This window comes from Clinocottus analis, unplaced genomic scaffold, assembly GCF_023055335.1.
Source record: "Clinocottus analis isolate CAN_PGR_092001 unplaced genomic scaffold, fCliAna1.0.p SCAF_2, whole genome shotgun sequence".
Classification (NCBI taxonomy): domain Eukaryota; kingdom Metazoa; phylum Chordata; class Actinopteri; order Perciformes; family Cottidae; genus Clinocottus; species Clinocottus analis.
The window spans coordinates 7,512,849-7,534,154 of NW_027175931.1; the positions used below are offsets into that span (position 1 = coordinate 7,512,849).

General features: G+C 41.8%; 1 protein-coding gene across 4 annotated transcripts; it reads left to right on the forward strand.

Moving 5' to 3' along the window:
* Positions 1-1,205: 1,205 nt before the first annotated feature.
* scn2b (sodium channel, voltage-gated, type II, beta) lies at positions 1,206-16,942 on the forward strand. 4 transcript variants are annotated; one of them, XR_011077939.1, is made up of 6 exons: positions 1,206-1,484; positions 8,655-8,815; positions 8,940-9,156; positions 10,057-10,249; positions 11,612-11,678; positions 12,114-16,942. XR_011077939.1 is itself a non-coding variant. In XM_068585029.1 (5 exons), exons 1-5 carry the CDS (start codon positions 1,406-1,408, stop codon positions 12,142-12,144), a joined length of 681 nt encoding a protein of 226 aa, XP_068441130.1. In that variant the 5' UTR covers positions 1,206-1,405; the 3' UTR covers positions 12,145-16,941. The 4 variants fall into 4 exon arrangements, 3 of the variants coding, with proteins under 3 accessions (XP_068441130.1, XP_068441131.1, XP_068441132.1); XM_068585029.1 differs by lacking the exon at positions 11,612-11,678 and having other exon boundaries at positions 12,114-16,941; XM_068585030.1 differs by lacking the exon at positions 12,114-16,942 and having other exon boundaries at positions 11,612-12,103.
* The last annotated feature ends 4,364 nt before the right edge of the window (positions 16,943-21,306 follow it).

Below are 21,306 nucleotides of genomic sequence, written 5' to 3' on the forward strand. Positions count from 1 at the left end.
ATAAACAGTGTGGTAGTATTGTCGGTGTATTCCTGTTGTGTCCATCATTAAAGCATTACGAGCCTACAGGCCTAAGTAGATGGAATAAGTGGACTATGTTTTGGCTTTATGGAACTGCTTTGACGGTGCATTTGGATGCTCTTTCTTATTGCATATTCAGCAGTGTTGTAATACTAACCACAAACTGGCAAACAGCCCGCCCTCTTCCTCCGCCTCCATTCGACTCCTGTAATGGCCTAATGTTTTCAAACCACTCTTCTAAGTGCCTCTTTCCTTTTACTTCTCCTCTCTTCCTGTCTTTGCGGCACTGCCTCCTCGCTCCCTCAGCCCTCACTTTCTCCAATGCTCCTCTCCTCTTTCCTATACTCTGCATGGCACCAGCCATTTTTGTCCCTGAAAAGGGAGAATATCAGTCTGCTCAGAGGAAATATTGCGTCTTCTCCGATGCCTGCATCCTGTATATAATCCAGCCTCTCTCCTCACCTCCCTCTTTTATATCAAATGAGCATCACACCCTATCCTTGCCTCCAGTAAGTGCACATTAAATGGTTCGGTGAGGGGTGAAACCTGTGACCACCAGTTAGTGTATCCCTATTTCTATTTTCTCCCCCCTCTCCAGTATCCTCTCCTGCTGCCTTCCGCTCAGGCAGGAAGGATGGAGGAACGGATTAAAGGAGGGAGGTTGAAATGATCTCTGCTTATTTTTTGGTTTGTCTGCACGGCAGCCTGGTTCCTCTGAGTCGGGCCTCCTCATCCTTATGAGCCTATGTATTATTTATCAGAAGCTTTTGTGCAGGCATATTTCATATACAGATGTTGGAATTAGTTGTTCCTTTGTAAAAAAAAACAACAAAAAACAACAACCTAACATACAGGAGCTGCTGCTCCCTCCTGAAATAGTTGTGATCTTGATGTACATATTACACCTCACACATGAGTAACACATTAAAACTGTTAGTTGGGCTACCGTGTTTTTACTTTGTCACCCACGTGTCCATGCGTCGGTTTGATTGTATATATTCCTCTTCTGAGCTTATTCACTGCTCTTTAGTATGTTTATGATTGCTAATTAGCCATTTGTTTCCAACCTATGTGAGGCAGCGGTATCCTCCATTTTATTCCAGTGGCTTTCTTTTCCCATCCTGCCCTCCCTCCTCCGCCGCCAACGAACCGACAACCATGAGATCAACCGTCATAAGGCTACAGACACTGCCAGCCACGTCCTGCCTCTAAATCCCCGTAAAAAAAAAAAGAAAAGAAAAAAGAGAGCAATATTTAGCATTTTAATGTACACAATAAGAGCTGATTCGCTGCTTATTTTATTGAACGTATAATTTGACAAAAGCGTCGTTGTTGTTCTTTTTTTTTTGTTGTTTTTTTTTTTTTTTTTAAAGGAGGAGAGAACATGTCTTCCCCCGCGCAGGAGAAGAGGTCTGGCGTCCAGCTGCGGAGCGGCGCGCTGCTGCTGCTGCTCTCGATCCTCGGTAAGGAACCACAAAACAGCCAAACCGATCGATGCTCCGATACATTGATACGCTGACCAACAGTTCCGATGATAGCGCCTGCAAAACCGCTCCATCCCAAGGCCTATTGCCTCACATCTAACTGTGTGTGTGTGTGTGTGTGTGAGAGAGAGAGAGTGTAGGACTAGAGGGACATAATGGTTGTAATGTGATATAATGTCGGATAATTGTCATTCCAGCGTTTCCCGAGTTTGACCGAAGCCATCCATTAAAACCAGATTGTTGTGGGTTTCCTGGATGGCTTTTAGCTAACTGAATTCGGATCTGTTGTGGTACCCCCTCACCCTCCCTCCCTCCTCTCCATCCCCACACTCCCCCACAATCCCCTAGTCTCTATTTAGTCTCTGTTGGTATCTAAACGAGTTCCCTGGCGCGTCACAGCTTTTCAACAAGAATTAGATGCATTATATTCAAATAAATATTGGCTTAGTCTGCACACAGACCGACAGTGTCGGCTACAGTAGGTCTCAGTGTTGTGAGTGATGGACATAAATAGATCTGCAATGAGGCGCTAACAATGTGCTGTTGACATTTATGAGCCTTTCATTCAGTGGCAGCCCTACAATAACAGGCTACTTATGATGTCATCTAATCATAGATCTATGGATTTATAGAAACACGTGAGGGAGCAGATGTGAACAGCAGGATATCCAATCAAAACTGGTCATTTCTAAGTAAAAAAAAAAGAAGAAGAAAATATAGCTACGAGATCAAAAAACACCTTTCCACACAATATGGCCCACATCTGATCACAAGCGAGGACGATCACATGAGGCTTGAATGCTGATGTGCAACCGAAAGCCATCGTCATCCAGCGTTATGCAAGCCAGCGTTGAGCTGAGGTACATCAGCCTTCAGCTTGTATAATATATACTCCCCTTCCTGCCTCTTACTCAAGTTGCAATAGCAACTGCTCCAGTAAAGCTACTTGTCACTGGTGATGTGCGACGTGCGTGTGGAGCACACTAGTAAAACAGTTCGGGAGATGAGGGTAGGTATTTTTTGGGATTGTGGAGCAAAAGGGTTTGATCACTATGTTTATTGGTTGACTGGTTATCGAGACAATGAGTCATTCACTGAAGATATAGTTGTGGGGTCTGTAATAAAAGGTATGTACAGTTTTTATGCAGCTTCAATGAGGGATCTGACGGTCATTTTAAAGGGTCTGAGCTCTGACCCTTACCTCTTTAGAGTTTACTACAAAGCCTTGACAAAGGACGATAACCAGGAGTCATTATCTCGTTTTGTCACTTAAAGCCCATTCTGAAATGTTTGCGTGAGGAAAACCTGACGTCCAACAGTCATTTTGTCTTCTTGTCTCACCAAATGTTAGTGTTCAGCGGGTTGTAAATTACAGGGGAACTCCCACCAGTTTGTTTGTGGACAGTGTTTTCATCGATGCCAACTGAAAACAGATACCCAAATATTTACTGTTGCTGGGGAGCCAGTTGCATGGAGATGCAACAGAAGGAGCTCTTTTCTATCGGCTGTAGGCTCTGTTCATGTGCCTCGCTGTTTAATTGTCCAAATGAAAGAATATTGCAGAAAATAAATCTTGTGTTCTGTCTTTCAGAAGAACACCAACTAGGCTAACAACATGTTTGTCAGTATTCTTGTGGAAGTCCTGTGCAGGTTGACATGAATATTATTTCTTCCCATTATTGTTCCAACGTTACTCAGCAACCCCAGTTACAGTAGCTGTAAAGAGACACTAGATGGCAGCAGCACACTGCAAAGTGAAGGCATCTACTTTTAATGCACTGGCATGGAGCTTTGGCATTATGAAATTAGAAGCGTCAAATTACCAAAATTCAGTCAAAACTGTAATGTAACTGAAATGTATTATGTTTTCTGAGAGGAAAAACAATATTCAAAAAGGTCCCAACCTGTAACTGAACAGTGGTCTTGTAGTTGAGGGCGGCAGGGAGATATTTCAGTAAAGGGAGCTCCTCTTAACAGAGAATGTGGGGTTCATGTGACAGCATTCAGCTTTCAGTGGACCTACATTTTCCATTAACTGTTATTTATATTCACAATAACATATTTATGAGTTTGAGTATGAGTATGAGTATGAGCCAATGACTTAAGAATGTAGTTAATCCTTAGTTGTTAATGAAAGTAAAAAAAGTAGCATAAAATTGAATGTTCTTTTTTAAATATGGCATTTATATTACCCTGAATTTACCTAAACTTGTATACTTTCCTTTCTATCGAAGTCAGTGTTTTTTCTGTGCAATTGTATCAGCATGTACCTCTTAGAGTCCCTTTGGAACAAATAATACAAATATGCATCAATGTTTATAATGCAGGAGTTAGGAATAAGTTAAATAAATTACTTCAGAAATACATTTTGAAAGTTGAGGACAGCTGCTGATGTTTCCTTATTTAAAAGATGTTAAGATGGACCGAGTGTTTAACTGCTCAAAACCATGTGACTGATGTTCAACACACCGTCCAAACTGTTGTGTGCATGTATCTCTGTGTCTACATTTACTTCCATGTTTCTGTGATTTATGTGTGTTCAAGTTTGTATCTCCTGTACACTCCATACAAACTATTTAAGTGCTTTTTAAAAGTTTCAGCACTGTATCTTAAAGCACCCAGACATTGTGACTCTAGTTGTAGAAGACACGTCTGGAAATGATGCATAACAGAGAAAGAGTGGATGTAGAGGAGGACAAGGAATAGAAAGTACCTTTCAACTCCAGTCAATATATTTCCATCTACGGTAGAGATCGCATAAGACTATGGGCTTGTGCAATAATTATGCCTCATCACTGCTGTTTAAATAAGGTCAGAATCCTGGATAATCTGCTCCTGTCTGTACTAATATTGCAGTAGCATATCACACGAAGATGCTGCAGGCCCACACATGCTTTTGTTCATTATTTTACGGAGTTCTGGGACCGATTGCTATCCTTGTGTAGTCGTGACATTATCAGAGAAAAGCTTCTCCAGAAATGACTGTATTGACTGCTGACTGCTCCCCCTTTTTGTGCTGCAGTGTGCAGGATGCAGTGTGACTTTCTGCAAAGCAGGGGGCACTAGAGCTAAGTCCTGCAGGACAGAGTCAAAGCAATCCAAACCTGACAATACCAGACGCATAACAATTTAAAGGCAGCGTGCCGGGGTCGACATGTCATCCACAAAACGTCTGTTGGTGTGACAGGTTTTGTTAAGTAGTGGTTAAGTTGCAAACTCACATTTAGACCAATGGGCCTTTGGTGTGTTGGGAGGCAACGGCATAAAACATGTAGAAAACACAAACAGAAACTCCTGTGCTGGCTGAGCGATGCTGACCAGCCTCTTACTGCCATCTTCAACTTGTCACTTATCAAACACAAGCAAGAATGTGGGTGCAGAGCAGCAGCAGCAGCAGAAGAAGATAAGGCCATAACATATCATGTCTGGAGCCACTAAAAGCAGCTGGGAACTGAATAATTGTTTTTTTTTTACCAGCAATCAATCGATCTGGATTCAGATCGGATGTTATGGTTTAACCCCTTGTGACACCATCACCATGAAGCTAATATTGTCCTGGGGACATTTACGGAACGCACAAGTGCTCCTGGTTATAGTGCTTTGTCCAGGCTTTGGGGTTAACTCCAAAGAGGTCGGGATCAGAGGTCAGACCCTTCAAAATAAATCGTCAGATCCGTCACTGGAGCTGCCCAAAGCAGAAGAGCAGGAGGGGGCCGAACAATCTGAAGGCCGTCATGTCGTTTTTGCATATCCCTGTGCAGAGATTTGGCTCCGACACACTCGAGACCAGCATTTAGTCCGTCAAACCACTCAGTGCCACCACTTAAAGCTTTACATCCAGTTACAACTGCATTCAACAACAAAATAAGTGAGCTGTGAGACTTTTCGGGAACTAGCATTTGGTCATCATGAAAATTAGAGTCTCTAAATAAATACTGAGCCGAAGCCCTTTGTGAACTTAAAGCAGCTTTACATCACTTGAGGAAGAGACCTTCAAAAGATGTCTCTGCTCTTGTCAAGCTGGCCCTGAGCGGGTTCCTGTTCAGACAAGCTTTGTCTGTGCCGTCCCACAGATGCCTTAATTGGATTGAGATTTGGAGGCGAAAGAGTTGTGTCTAGCCCAGGCTTCTGTAAATAATACAATCCACTTTTATATGTATTTAACCTTTTTAAAGAGTGCAGTTTTCGGAACCATTATTTTTGTTGAAATCCAAAACATTTGTGCATACTGGTTGATGATCTTGCTAGGATGAGTTGCGGTTAGCCATAGCTTCTTTCTTCTTTTATTGTTTTATTTTGTAATGCAAATTGAAACAATGTGGGCATCATTGGTATTCTGATGGAAATATAAAATGTGCAATCTTTAAGAGGTTGTTTATACAACAACCGTATCTATTGGCTTGTATTTGCAGTCTTTTACACATAAGCGAGTCAGGCAGACAGTCTTTCCATTCTAATAAATCAAAACTGTTATTTTTTCACCATCACACACCTCTACTGTAAATAGGTGCATACATGCAGCCCAATGAAAAGGTGGGAATATAGAGGAAAGATGACGTAATAGACCTACCTACGTTGTACCTTTTTCATTTTTCCTGCTTTGACCTTGTGGGAGTAAGGAACAATGGAGGGACATAGAAGTGCGTAAGAGAGAGAGAGAGAATGCCGGGGAGGGAGTGAAGATGAGGAGAAACAGAAAAATGTTCATTTTGAGGGTAGTTATGGGGGCTGGACCGAGGAGGTAGTGGGATGGAGGCGTGAGAGGAGGAAAGAGAGGTGGAAACAAATGGGAGAGGAAAGAGGGAGGGGCAGAGGGAGGGAGGAGCCGCATGAGGCTGCCTCACTGCAGTATTTCATCTGTTAGCAACGTCTCTGCCTCCGTCTGCATCTGCCCCTCTCTCGCTATCATAGGACTGCTGAGTCAGCAAGAGCCTGGCTCACACTGTTTCTCACACTGCGTATCTGTGTATGGGTTGTAGTAGCACTGAAGGCAGTGTGCGTGTGCGTGCGTGTGTGTGTGTGTGTGTGTCCAGATAGGTCATTGTGCTGGGATGACATTGACGTAGCTCAGCTAGCATGCCTAGTGCACTGCTGACAATGCACACCTAAAGGTTTCGTGTCAATGTGTGTGTGTGTGTGTGTGTGTGTGTGTGTGTGTGTGTGTGTGTCTGTGTGTGTGTGTGTGTGTGTGTGTAATAAGAAGGGAGCGCAATAAGCAGCTGCATTACAAGGCACCTGACTGTGGTAAATTGTGCGCATGGAAAATGGTGCGTGTGTGTGTGTGTATGTGTGTGAATTATACATACGAACGATGGGTAGGAGATGCAGAAATTGCATGTGCGTGCGTGTGTGTGGTGCAGAGAGGCTGGCCTGTGGAGTGGTGCAGCAGCAGTGGGAAGGGTGCCAGAAACACCCGACTGCAGAGGAAAGAATGGTGCAGAGTCCTATCACACACACACACACACACACGCACGTACAAACACACACATACTGAGTGAGAGGTGCAGATTCAGTCTGGGGAGTGTAAGCCCATGCTTAGACGTAATGCTAGAAGGGAGGAGGAAACTTGAGGAAACTAAATGATTCTTTAATGTCATTTGAAGTTACATGATATGCATTTATATGCTTTTTGACTTTCATTTTATAATGTTGAAATGTAGAATATGGCATACTGCAGCAGTCTAAGTGTATATATAACATAGTTTCTTGCTACTACTGTACAAGTATCATGATCACGAGAGCCAATAAAAGGCTTTGGTTGGTTCTCAGCGTTCCATCAATCCTGCCATCCATCCTGGTAACTCAATCCGTTGCAATGATTGAAATTACTGTAAAAGCCCTTTGATGCCCACACTACATGACTGGCATTAACTAATTTCATTTAATTCTACTGTTTTCATGAGGCCAAACGTGTCAACGGCAGATCTTGTGACCTTAAAGGATCATCATCCCCCAGTTGTATCAAAATTATACCAGTGATAACTGGGAAATATTACATTTGACTGCCATCAGTCCATTAGTATTTGACTGTTTCTTTAACGTTCTTCATCACCTCTACATGACTCGCACTAGTGTTGTAATAATACAAATATAACAATGGAAATATTATAATGGTATTTCATTTACAAAGGGTTAAACCTGCGTACAACGAGAGAAGGACAAGAACAATGTCGTGCTTCCACGACACTTGATTATTCCTATAATTCCATATATGGGGTTTGACGTAATTTGGCTCGATTACAGTGTATTCAGTGTCGCCATGTTTAAGTTGAAAATGCAATCAAACTCTCTATTCAAATATCATGAATGCATTTGTTTTAAAGCTGAGATCCCTGTGTTGCCACATCGATGTCAACTTCTGTAGCAGCAATAGAAAACTGGAAAAATATGAAAACCCTAAGCAAAAATAATGATGTGGTGGAAACATGTGTGGAAGCCAGTTTTTAAACTCCCTTGACAGAGACGCTGCTTGGAAATTGCAATCCATCCATCAAAAGAGGCTGTGGATTGAAATGGATTAAACAAACATGTTGTGAGATCCCACTTTCAGTTTGCTGTCTTATGTTTTACAAGAGACTTTGCTGGAGATGTTAATAAAAAGGCATATTGTTTGATCTACAATCATTTTTTGCGAGACTTTCCCTGACATTTAAATCTGTTCTGTGAGTTGAGGAACTCACATGAAATGACTCGCTCTCTAGATGATGTGCAGAAGAAGAGTCAGCAGTTGCACGGATGAACACTCCTCACTCCGCGCTGTGGAAACCGCTGCGGAGCTTTTAGCTATTTTGTTGTTGTTTTACCTCCATTATAAAACGCAGGTGGTGATAACTGTGTACAACAAATCATCTGTCTGGGATTCATTCACGGAACATAATGCCGACTTTAACACACACAGTAACTTTGCTTATAATATTGACTTGAGACCACAGTTGAACTACTGAAACCAGATTTAGCAATAAGATATTACCAGAAAAAAAAGAAATATCTTCCTAATACCAATATGTGTACTATTCATGTTCTTTTCAATATGTAGATGTACCTTCCTTATACAGTAATAATTGAGTCAACTGTCTTTCAATCCTTACATCTCAGATGTTTTATTACCATGAACAACATTATTAACGCTGCTGTTGTTTCTATTTACAGGTTGTTCAAGCATGGATGTGATCATGCCCAATAGCATCAATGCACTGAATGGAACGACTATCAAAATCCCCTGCACATTTACTTCCTGCTATAAGATGGATGCTAACCGGTTTCTCATGAACTGGACCTACCAGGAAACACAGAATGACACGGAAGAGATGGTAAAAATGGCTCGTCTTTATGCCAAACGTCTACAACAACAGGTTTCCTACGTTTCAAAAGTGTGCGTCTGTTCAGGACTCTCACTCTCTTGCTCTTGCTATCTGTCTCTCTCTTTTTCCGTAGTTTATGACATACCATAAGAAAAGAGGAATGGTGCCTCTGCGCTCGGACCGGTTTGGAGAAAGGGTCATGTTTGTTGGGAACCTGGATAAGAATGACCTGTCAATCACTCTATCTGATGTTCAGATCGAGGACGAGGGGATTTACAACTGCTACGTGAGAAACCCCCCAGACCGCGTCCAAGGAAATAATAGCATACATCTCAAAGTGGTTACTGAACGTAAGATCCTGAACCTGCACCTTTTGAAGATACTATACTGCATACATCCTAATCCCTGTCTTAAAGATACCAACACACTGCATCTCTCAAATCTTCAAACTTATCCCTCGGCTCACAAACGTACAAGTACTATTCAGTACTAAACCACAATCAGGAAGTGCATTTTCAAGGGAGAGTGCTGTTTTACATTAGCGTTCCTTGTGTCAGGTGTTAGCAAGATTTAGCTATCGAAGCTATTACTGAGCGCTGCAAGAGCACAAACAGTCGCACTGGAAACTGATAGCCCTATTGTAGGTTGGTGTAGTTCGCTGTTTACACAGAAAAAGATGCCATATTGTGACAAGAATAGACTTTAACATTATGCAACTCATCATTTTGACTGATGAAATACTTTTCTTCTTAATGTGAAATAGTGTATATGTTCTTATGAGTGGCATAGAAGTTATCATCTTTTGCACTGCACTGAGCTCTCTGCCACTGTTCCTGATATTTAAGGATAAATGCCATACAGTAATCATATATAACGCACTGTGTGTGGTTTGTGTGTGTGTGTGTGTGTGCGTGTGTGTGTGTGTTTGTGTGTGCGTGTGCATGTGTGTGTGTGTGTGTGTGTATATTCTGAAGTATAAGGACCTAATGGTGATGAGTCAGCTTTTTACTTATTAATGACCAACAAGAGGTTGAACTCAGTCCATCACCATCTTTTTCTCACCCCCACACACACACACACACACACACACACACACACACACACACACACACACGACCCTGGCTAACTCAGCAGCACTTTCTTTCTTTCCACTCTGTTTAATAAGCCCAGTAAAGCTTTCAGCCAGCATTGCACTTGTCTCCATCATTTGTCGACAAACTATTTAACCATTTCTTCGCCTCTCCTCGCAGTTCCTCCTCCAAGGGATTCGACCATTGCAGTTGCGATCGGGGCGTCAGTGGGCGGAGCTTTAGCTCTGCTGATCCTTTCCATGGTTGTCGTGAAATGTCTTCGTCGACACCAAAAGCAGGAACTGATTTCAGAAGAGAAGATGGAGGAGGAGGGAAAACTGGACGCTGAGGGTGTTGCAGAGGAGGGAACCAAGTAAGAAATCTCACCATAACATGCTCAATCCTCAAGTGTATACTCGCAGAAGCATCACGATCAAAACGTAGCTGCTGGTATGCCACTCTTTTTCTTCTGTTCTCCAGGCATGAGTAACATATAAACAACATGGCATCTGTGAGTCAGCAGTGGCATACTTCAAAATGCCTCTGAGGTGGTTTAGGCGAATGGAAAGCGTGACATATATATCAGCAGCATACCAACAGTCAACAGCAGCAAACCACTAGGGATCAATATGTCAATGCCTTAAAGAGTTTCATTACATTACTGCTTCATTACACTTAAGCACTTTTTTAAACCCGCATTACAGCGTATTGCTAGCCCCCTCCTCCCCCCCCCCCCCTCCCAGGCTGACCTGCCCCCTCTCATTAATTCTTTGTTGTTTAATATTCAACTATCTTGCAACATTAGAAATATCACACGCACACATACGCACAGCGTTGCCAACTTCGCAACTCTTTCTTTCTTTCTCTATCTCCATGTACAAGCAGGTCGGAGTGAGTTGCTATGGTTAAAGCATATCAAGGTCACAAAGTCATTTTTCACTGCTCACCCTTGAACGTTGTGAGTGTAGCTGCTGTATGATTTTAAACGTGAGCCAAAGGGAAGCTGGACAAAACAAAATGTATGTGTTTAAACGCAAACTCAGGGCTCTAAACAGTGTGTGTGTGTTGAGGTTGGCGTAGACGAGAGTAATGAGCGCACGCATTTATAACATAAGAAAAGATATAAGACAATATTACTTTGCATGTAAAGAAGGTGCCAACATGCTTTAACAAAGCATACAAATATGGCTTGTTTATCAAAGGTCTGCTGGTCCAAACCACGTTCACATCTTGGCAGCACCCCCAGAAAATAGCTGCGTTTCAGTCAATGACCTCACCTATGTTGTTTCCAGATCAGTGAAAATTCAGACACGTATGCTGCATATTAATAGGGACGATTTGCTGATAATTGTATTAATAATTGTGTCTACCAAGAGTTCTGGTAATTGGGCTTCATTTTCTATCTTTCTAAATTGACTAGCCGGTCCTACATATCTCAAAATTATAACGCTGAATAAAAATCACTGTATGCTAACATGCAGTGTAAAAACAGGGTTTTAGCCTGTTTTAAATTGTTTTAAATTGTTTTAAATTGTTTTTAAAGTGCAGCTTTACAGCATGGGTGTTAGGTCCTCGTATAGACAACAGTCTTTGTCCAAAAAAAGGAAAAAACAACACACAGCTCAGACATAACTCTGTCTATGGCACCATATCATCATAACTCTTCTCTCCTGTAATTGGATTACAAACCTCAAAGCTAACCTGTTGTCGGGCATCTCTTCGCTTATATCTATAGACAACCATAGCTGGGTCATCTGATTGAACCAGCGGCCCGTGGAGCTCTAACACCCAACACCCCTCTGGTAAATACCCATTCTGGACTGTTGTTGTTGTCTGTCACGAACACCATGTCTGCTATAGAAATTGAAAATCGGAAAACAAAATGGAAATCAAAATACCCGCTGAAGTCGAACCGGACTGACGGGACGCTGCTCTCTCTGCATGTTACGCCCAACATAAAGATTTGCAATTCATGACAATGCTGCTGTAGCCAACAGCACCATAACCGGTACTTATGAATCTGTCAAAAGAGGACTGTGTGTGTAAGCAATACATGCGTTTACAATATGTGTATGCATGTGTGACAGTGTACAGTTCTTTTGATTGTGTTTTGCCCCAGATCCCTTTACCTGATGGCTTTCTCTCTAGAGAAGCTTTTTTATTGGGGGCATCTACCAAGAATATTACAAGCATACATCAAATATTGTTCATTCTCGTTTGCTTTCTTTGTCTTGCAGGCATAAGCACTCCCTACCTGAAGATCTATAGTAACCACTGGTTGGATCATTGTCCACTGATACTTCCATCCCTTTCGCATGTGTGTGGGTGCTGGATTTTCTGAATGTGCTGAATGTGTCTATGTGTGCGTGCCTATTTCTATAAGTCTGTGTGAGATGTGTCTTTCTCCTTGAAATTAGCCAGGGAAACATTTTTCTGCAACTTTCCTGCTAAACACATATTACTTTTTATTAATAGCCACAAGTCGGCATCAGTGGCTCATAATAAGTCAATCTCACAATAATGAATGGAATCTCCATCACGCGCTGATAGGACATGCGAGGGCTGGGCGGTATGACCAAATATGTATACTACAATATAGTTTGGAGTAACAATATCACAGCATGACAATATCTAATTGTATTGTCTGAAGTTATGATGTTAGAAATGAAGTATTGATAATGGTATTAGTGTCTGTGGAGGCAGAGCTCCGCACTTAATGAACGTTCAAAATTGCAGAGCAAATGTGGTGTGTGTGTGCGTGTGTGTGTGCGTGTGTGTGTGTGATGGTAAATTGTGCAATTTCCACTCTTACACCTGCTGCAGTTTAACATTGAGTTGGAGGGGGTGAAATGTTTTGGTTTAATGAATCCAGTCTCTTTCAACACTGCCTTAAATGTCTCAGTCTTAATTTACATGCGCAGCATGTGTTATCCAGAGAAAGAGAGCGAGAGACATTCCTCATACCTGCATGGATGTTTTTCTGGCTAACGCCGTTGCCCTGCATCGTCAGGAGAATCTGATTCTGTACTCTGCTCAACAGACCTTTTTTTTCACAGCAGACATTTCGACGTGTCACATCAGGAAGACAGCGCTGTTCAAGTGGCTTTGTTTTCTTTGCATTTGAAAGATGTTGAAATTACAGCCCACTGTAAGTGGTAACACAAAGTGATGATGATTAAGGGTCCACTCACCATAGAATAGACAATTGAATGTGTAGTAGGGAGTAGTGAATGCATGAGGGAGGGAGTTCAGACAGAGCCATGCTGACAGTAAGCCAGCATGAACAATACCAGGACTCTGACACTGAAGCACCTAAATGCAACTCAGCCCTCATGGTGTTATTATTATACACCTGTGATTGTTCTATTGTGACATGTCAAATGTCTCCTGCGAAAAAAAGGACTGCACTGATTAACATGCAGTGTTTTGAAGGGATGCTTTAGGAGTACTTTATGCAACATAAAGGGTACCATTGACCCCTTTTCCTCATGTTATTGTATCTAAGTGACTAATGGGGACAATGGTGTTTGAAACTGGGCCAGTATTCAGGGAGAGAACTGCAGACCTAAATAAACAATCCGTGGGGCAATTGTCAGCGTCAATTTACGCCGACTAAAAGTGCTGTTTTTTTTGCCACTGACAGGCTCAGGTTGTCTGACAACATTATGGAATAGACCGTATAGAGGAACACAACACTTTTGTTATCTTTCACTTTTCGTTTCGCGTGAAACACGTTGCCGGAAGACGACGTAAGTGAGAGTTGGAGAGAAGAGTGCCACGGGACACTGGTGTCGACACAGTTTGTTGTGTTAGAATAGAGTACAGAGAGCGTAGCTTAGTGTTTTTAATTTTTTTTAGGGCTGGGCAAAGTTGAAAAAATATAACTGATTAATCGATTTTTCTGTGATTAACTGCGATTAATAGCATTATATTACAAAAACTGGTGTATCGCGCACTTTAATTTTAAAGTAATGTTATCAGAACAATATAACAGGCACTCTTGGAGCAACAGTAAGTTAACAACAGTATAGAAATCAGTTTTCTTTTTTCAGCGAACAACATAAACAGTCTGTTCAGTAGTAAGGGTCCCTGTTAGGGACAAGTGACTCCTTCTTTTGTTCATGTTCAAACAGTAATGTTAAAAAGAAATCAGAAACAGTCAAAGCATGTGAAGCTGCATCCACAGTTCATCAATACAATGAACTGTTTAAGGAACTCAATATGTGTTGTAAAGTCAGAAACGGTTCGTCAATCAGTTTGGTTGTTTTTCTTGCATATTTTTTGTCTTTCATTTTTTTATTTCCAATGTCAGAACATTAAATATTTAGCTGATTTCATCGATGTGGGTGCGATGTGAGACTCCAGAACTAGACTTTTCCGAGTTTCTTTGTTCGGGTTTTCTCCATAATGTTGTCAGACACTTATAATACCAATGTGAGCTGGTCAGTGGCAAACATGTACACTGTATTGGACAGAAACTGACTGTACGCAATTGTGCACTTCATCAATATGACCACATTGCAGCCCCTTTAGCAGCTGCCGGCTGCCAAGTTCTCCCTTAATAATGAACCATTTTCCCAAAAAATTGAATCACAAAAATCATAAAAAACATGGGAAAATAGGGTCAATAGGGCCATGTTGAAAAACAAAGAAGTTACCCTTTGAGTTCATGATTTAATCATACAGACACACAGCCCCATCGTTATATGTCTAGTGTATGTTATTACTGGTTATACCGTCCACCCCTCTGACAGAAACCTCTGCACCCATCCAGGCCTTGTGGAGAAGAATGATGTGTGTGCAGCAGACACCGATTACATTTCAGTCTGTTATTTATAGGGTTAAAATGTGTCTTTGTATCAGACCACACAACACTGGCTGCAATACTTAGTGCACTTGTTTGTATACTGTATCGGGGAAAATGATCAATGACAGTGATGCGCTTTCTTCTCAGAATGCTTCCCTACATAAATCATGTTACTGGGTGAAAAGGAAGTTGTTAGAGATAAAGTGTATGAATGTTGTTAATGCGTGACTTATGTCAAAAACATATCAAAGAATATTTTAAGTGGAAACACTCACATTGCACCCACAATCACGTAACGCATGCCAGTGACAACCTTTACTGATACAGTATGTATTGGAGGATTTAATACAGGAGACTAGACACAGCCACAGTTATAAAGTTATCCTCCTTACCATGAAAAAAATCACATCCAGGAATTAATACCAAATGATCCAAATTAGAAGACAAGATACGTTTGATCATGACTGACAGAGAGTTGTGAAGTATAAAATGTGTATCATCTAATATTTGGTCAACTGAAAAACATGTACAGCTTACAACACTGCCATGAGTGCATGTTAAACAGTGCATATCAAAAAGACAAATATTATAAAAAATCAAGAAATGTAATGTTTTGTTTGTTTAATTCATATAATTGATAAAGCCACAGCAATATGAGGCAGAGCATGAGCTGTTTCATATATGTAGCAATCAGGTGGCGCCATTTATCAAATATTATATTACCAGAATTTAATTTTGATTCATGCATGTATATTTTTTGCTTGCATATTTGATTTATTAAGTCTCAGAGATATTTGATTGCACATAGATGAAATTTATCTGCCTCCTGTGAAATATTTTGTTTTAATTCAACTTTCAAGAATTCACATTATGTAAAAAATAAAAACCTCCGTTAACATAATCGAGGTTTTTAATTCCAACTCCAACCGGAGCTGGGTTTATAGAGATACAAACTTTAAACGTAGCCTTTACAACTCAATACAAAGACATTGTACGTGTTCATTTTAAAGCAAATTCATATATAAGAGTTTTGAAAATTTTGAAGCGTACATCGTAGCTCTGTCTCCAAAGTGGTGTATCAAAATGTATATATTGTTTTGCACATCAACACATTTACGACAATTCTATTATAATCAGTTTAATCAGAGGGGAGCATGCTGATGCAATGGAAATGAGGAACTCACAGGAAGCTCACCTCAATAAGGTGGTATATGGGAAAGTGGGACTGTTGTAGAAACATGGCATGATGATTGTATGGTTCAGTGGGAAATGTATTGGTAGTGTATTTATTTGATCATGTCTTTGGTTGGGGCACCTTAAATGTAAAAAAAAAAAAAAAAAGATCTTGATAAGATCAATATTTAACGTCCACTTTAACATGTTGCAGCATGTGAGCTTTGTTATTCTCTGAATGTTGTTTTCACTATGTTGTAATGAGAGCCCGGCTGTCTCCTTGATACCTGACATGCCTCAAGCTGGTCGGCTGTGTCATCCAGAGACCGGAGAGTGGTTGGCACTTCCAAATCTGATGGCTTGGCCGTTCCTGGTTTTTGACATTAATTAAAGTGAAGGCCTGCGTTAAGGCCGAAAACTGAATAAGGGTTTTTATGGTTTGATTATTCATGGATTCATAACTAGGTGATATATTGTGTGATCAATATGGTCTTTAAACACAATCATGATGTGAAGAACAACAATAAAACGGTGATGTATTGGTATATTAAATTAGTTGGCTGTATGCATTTAACTGCAGAGTTCTTTGGTTGGCAGAGCCCTGTCTGCCACAATAACCGCGGTCCGAATTTAAGATGCAGGGTTTGTGTGGTTGACCCATGAGATGATGACAGATTAACATTTGGAGCTAATTTTGTGCAGGAAGGTTTTGTTGGCAATATAAAGTCAGATAGATTACTGTATATTGTATATACTGAATTTCTCAATAAGAAACCACTAAACTAACAAAAATATGAATACTGTACGATGAAGTATCACTGTGCATCGCTGTTTACCATTTGGCTATGAGTTTTGCCTACAATAGTTGCTCTTGTACCACTTTAAATGTTAGTGAACACCAAACTAATGCTTGCACTTTGCTGCCTCTGAGCATGCAGCTGTCATTACATTATGTATTTTGAATAAAGATGATTTAGGAAAATGTCAGAGTTTTCTGTATTCCTCTTCATTCATCTGTCCATTATCTATACCTGCTTCTCCTTATGAAGCCTTTCCCAGCTGGCATTGGTCAAGAAGTAGCTGGAACACCACCGTATACCACCAGTCCATTGCAGGGCTGACACCTACAGCGAGCAAGCATTTATAACTCCGGGCAATTTAGAGTCCACTAGCATGTCTTTGCACAGTAGGAGGACACTGACGACAACAAGAGGACACATGCAGATCCGTTTAAAGCCTTATATGAGAGCGTCAGAGGTGTGACTGCTCCACAGTGTGCTCACACGCTTTAACACTACGCATGTACGCGAGCAGTAACGAGTCTCAAACCCAGGAAGCCGAGCTGCACGCTGATCTCATCATGGTGGCAACCTGGAGCCGCTCCACCGAGAGGCAGTCAGAGGTGACTTTGGGAACGTAGACCGTGTACTTCTTTCGCAGATGAATGGGATTCATTTTCGTTCTGAACTGTCGCCAAGACCAAAAACAGCTGACGGCTGCATATAATACTATAAAAACTGGATTTTACAAATCGCTATCATTTCATCTTATATTGCAACAATCGTGAGGTAATTTAAGGTTACAAAGCAATCTACCAGCTGCACGTTTGCATGTATTTGATTGGCCGGAACAGTTTCGGTCCAGCAGAGCATTGCAGTAACGGTTAAGTTTGTTTTTACGGATGACCCTGCATTTTATTTTTTGCCAGAGCTCCTTAGCACCCCCACTGCGTCAGCCCTGTGGCCTCTTTCATATCAATGAAGGGTCTACATTTTTAGATGCAGGGCTGTTGTTCAAACACGGCTAAAAACAATGTTTCTCTGATAATCCCATTAGTTTACAGACAATGTGTGTCATTTCAAATACCGGCGTAGGTGATTTAGTAAAATAGGCCACTGCGCCTATCAATTTTCCCCACAGAGAGAAAAAATACATGTAATGCATTTTTTTTGCATACTCCAGCAATTGAATGACATGAGTTGTTGAGTTACGAATTTTAAAAAGCCATTACCACCTCCGTAGTTTTCATCCAAAAAGATATATTTAAGAACAAACATGTATTGAGGAAATTATTAAACAAAAAAAGGAAGTGATTAAATGCAAAGTCTATGACACTTATCTGTACTTCAGAAATGTTGTATCGGATTATACAAAACTTTATTGTGGGTATCTAAAGCCAGTTAAATAGCAAGGAGTGATAGGATAGAGGAAGAAAAAGACAATACGATACCAAATTAGTGTATTTAAACTTTCTGGTTGCAGTTACACGCACGCGCGCACACATACAGCGACCCACAGACTTTGGAATACTGTACTTCTTTTCATTTTCGTACTTAAACCTTTTCCACATTCAGCCAACATCAAGCAAATCAGAGCAGTTCCAAACTAACGTCCAACTCCAAACCGTGAGACTATATGAGGCTACACAACAAACTACGTGGCTGAAAGCCTCCGACACAAAACCTCCCCCAAGAGGCCGGCTGCATATCCTGCACAGGTAGGTCCTGCAGACCTGCTCTCAACTTTAGACGGGACTCACCTTTTGATGGTCCCAGTTCTCCGCCGACAGAACGATGATGGAGAGACATCAAGACGAGGATAACAAACCGCGGGGACAAAACAGACACACAAAAAAAGATAGGACTGGGACGCAAAGGCATGAACAGGCTGAGGAACAGAGAGTAAGAGGTGTTCAGCAACATTTACAAAAATATGAAGAACTAATGAGAAATTGAAAAAGGGGGAGGAAAAAAAACGTAGAAAAGGTGAGGAAAAAGAGGAAGGACAGATGAAAAGGAGAGGTAGCGAGAGGCCCGCCCCACATGTCCTCCTCCACTCAGGATGCTCTCTGAAATCTGCTCACTCACCGGCTGGTGCAAAGAGAAAGAGAGGTAGGGAGGGGGAGGGAGGAGAGGGGGATGGAGCAGGTTGAAGTAAGGGGTGAGAAGAAGGTTAATCAGAGTGGGAGGTGAGAGTGGTGGGAAGATGAAGGTATGAAGAGAGAGAGAGAGAGAGAGAAGATATGGGCTGAGAGCTGGGTGTCTCAGTAGCTGTGCTCGGACCGGCTCAGCTGTGTGGCTTCACTGCAGCATTCCGCTGCCTTGGCCGTCCCAGAAACAGATCCTCCACTCTCCCCCTCCCTCCGCCTCTCATCTCACCTCCCTCCTTTCCCTCCTGTCATCTCTCCTCCCCTTGCTCCCGTCGCCCCCCTCCCCCTCCTCCTCCCCTCCCCCTCCCCACGTTCTCTCCTTCTCCCCTGTCCGCTCTTCCCTTCTTTCCTCCCATTGAACTTCTCTTTCCTCTTACCCCTCCTGATCCCCAACACTCTCCTCTCCTCTCATCGGTGTAATGTCCTCTTTTGCTCCGCCTCCCTTCTCTACACAGCCTCCAAGGTCACCCTGCCTGTCCAGAGGCAGGTGTTTGTGTGTGTGTGTGTGTGTGTGTGTGTGTGTGTGTGTGTGTGTGTGTGTGTGTGTGTGTGTGTGTGTGTGTGTGCACGCGCCTGGGCTCACATGTGACTATATATTTGTGTGCATAAGCAAGGACACGTGTGCGTGTATCAGCGCATGTTTGCATTGCATGTACGCGTATTTTCCATTAGCATCCACTGACATATGTATCTAAACACACACACACACACACACTAGAAGCTGGAAATGACAACACCTGACACGTGCATGTGTGTGTGATTTCCAGGAAGTGGAACCTGGAAAGCAGAAAGGGGTAACAGAAATGATAGAAATGATATTAGAAATATTTTTGGGTTTAAAAAGTCCTTTGTACTCCTGTGTTAAAATATGATAGATTGTTCCAAAGAGATGTATACATAAAGTACAAAATAGATAGGATATAATCAAGTTCTCACTTGTAGTACAGATAACCGCAGCCACTCTAGAGAAAAGAAAAAAATAAAGAAAACGTCAGAATAAAAACTATAGCACAAAGGTATGTGTTGAAGCCAGGATGGGATTCAAGCATCTAAAGACGTGTGGGGGTTTGTGTCAGCAACAGAAAAAAACGTTTTTTTTAAAAATGTTCTTGTTATTCTGTGCCTGCAGCCTGACTGACAAGCAGCACAAAGTGACGATGTAGTGGGTGTACTGAGTCTGAGGTGATTGTGGGGACTTTGAGTATGACTAATCGGATGCATGAATAATTTTCTGTTATATGTGGATGGACCAAGGGGTCAATTATGTTCCGCAGTAAAGTAGGTGGTGGGGGGGCTGTACATGGAGTGCTAACAGTTTAGCAGATGAACTGTCTCCTTTTATCATGCCTGTGAGAGTCTACAGTGTGTCAAAAGTCAGTTCATCCTCCATGGCCCAACAAGATGTTACAACACTAAAAGTGACCTGCACACATAAAGGTAGATAGAACCCCTTGGGTGCTAACATTAGGTTTATATGTACATCTTTGAGTGAAATGGAAAAATTGTATTCGGGATTTAAAAAACGGGCCGCGGACATCGACCATGACACGATGATGTGCCGCTCAATAGGCTAGGAAGTCATAAATCCTGTGAATGAGGTCATCCTGCACATTAAAGTGGTGGACTTTACTGGAACTGTGTTGTGTTGAAGGCTGAACTACATGGTGTTTATGTACTGTCTTGGTGGTCCGTGTTTTGTGGCGTGGTGTGATTGACATGTTACTGCACCTATGGGCTCTGCAGGCAAAGGCATGTAAACTAAGACCAGTTTCTGAAGGTAGTCTGTGGCAATCTGATTGAAAGCCAAAGAACATACGTCAAGGCCAGGTCTTTATAGTACAGTCACGTTTCCTGATTGGATGGACGAGCTCTGGTCCACAGACCTCAAAGGATGCTGTCTGGGCCTTTTGCCCAAATTGGCTTGCATCGGGACAGTTTTTGGCAGTAGTTTGTCGTCAAATGTACCAAGCAAATTATTTCAAAAACATCTACAAAAAGCCCTCTGTTATGCAAATAGAAAGTCAAAATGTATTAAAATACACAGTCCTGTGCTTGTATACCTGAAGTATACTGCATAGTGCCTTAAAACAGTAATGTAACACCAAAAGATTTCTGCTAAAGATCAAGTTTTGCAAGCAATGTTTTCAATTCAAAACAAGCCCGTCCAAACAAGTGCAGTTCTACCGCGGAACTGAATGGGGAACAAGAAAGAGACAAAACATGAGATGTTGCCAATGTGTCAGCCGGCCAAATCAAGAGTTTAGCACATCAAATGTGAGACGCATGAAAATGGAAACCGGAGTAAAGGATGCAGTGAAGAAGACAGGGGTATGTGGTCCACGGGTGAAGCACCCAGCACGTGTCCATCTCTGAGACCCTCTTGAGTAAGGCTGACTGAGTTTTACTGCGCTGGGTGCCTGCGTGTGTGTGTGTGTGTCTGTGTGTGTGTGTGTGTGTGTGTACACGTGGCAGCAGTTATCACCCCCTGCCTCCCTCTCGCCATTCCACTGTATCCCCTCCT

Coding starts and splice junctions, on each gene's coding strand:
- scn2b (XM_068585029.1), top strand. CDS start 1,406: ATGTCTTCCCCCGCGCAGGAGAAGAGGTCTGGCGTCCAGCTGCGGAGC. Junction 8,816..8,939: donor AGAATGACACGGAAGAGATG/GTAAAAATGGCT, acceptor CTTTTTCCGTAG/TTTATGACATACCATAAGAA. Junction 10,250..12,113: donor GTTGCAGAGGAGGGAACCAA/GTAAGAAATCTC, acceptor TTTGTCTTGCAG/GCATAAGCACTCCCTACCTG.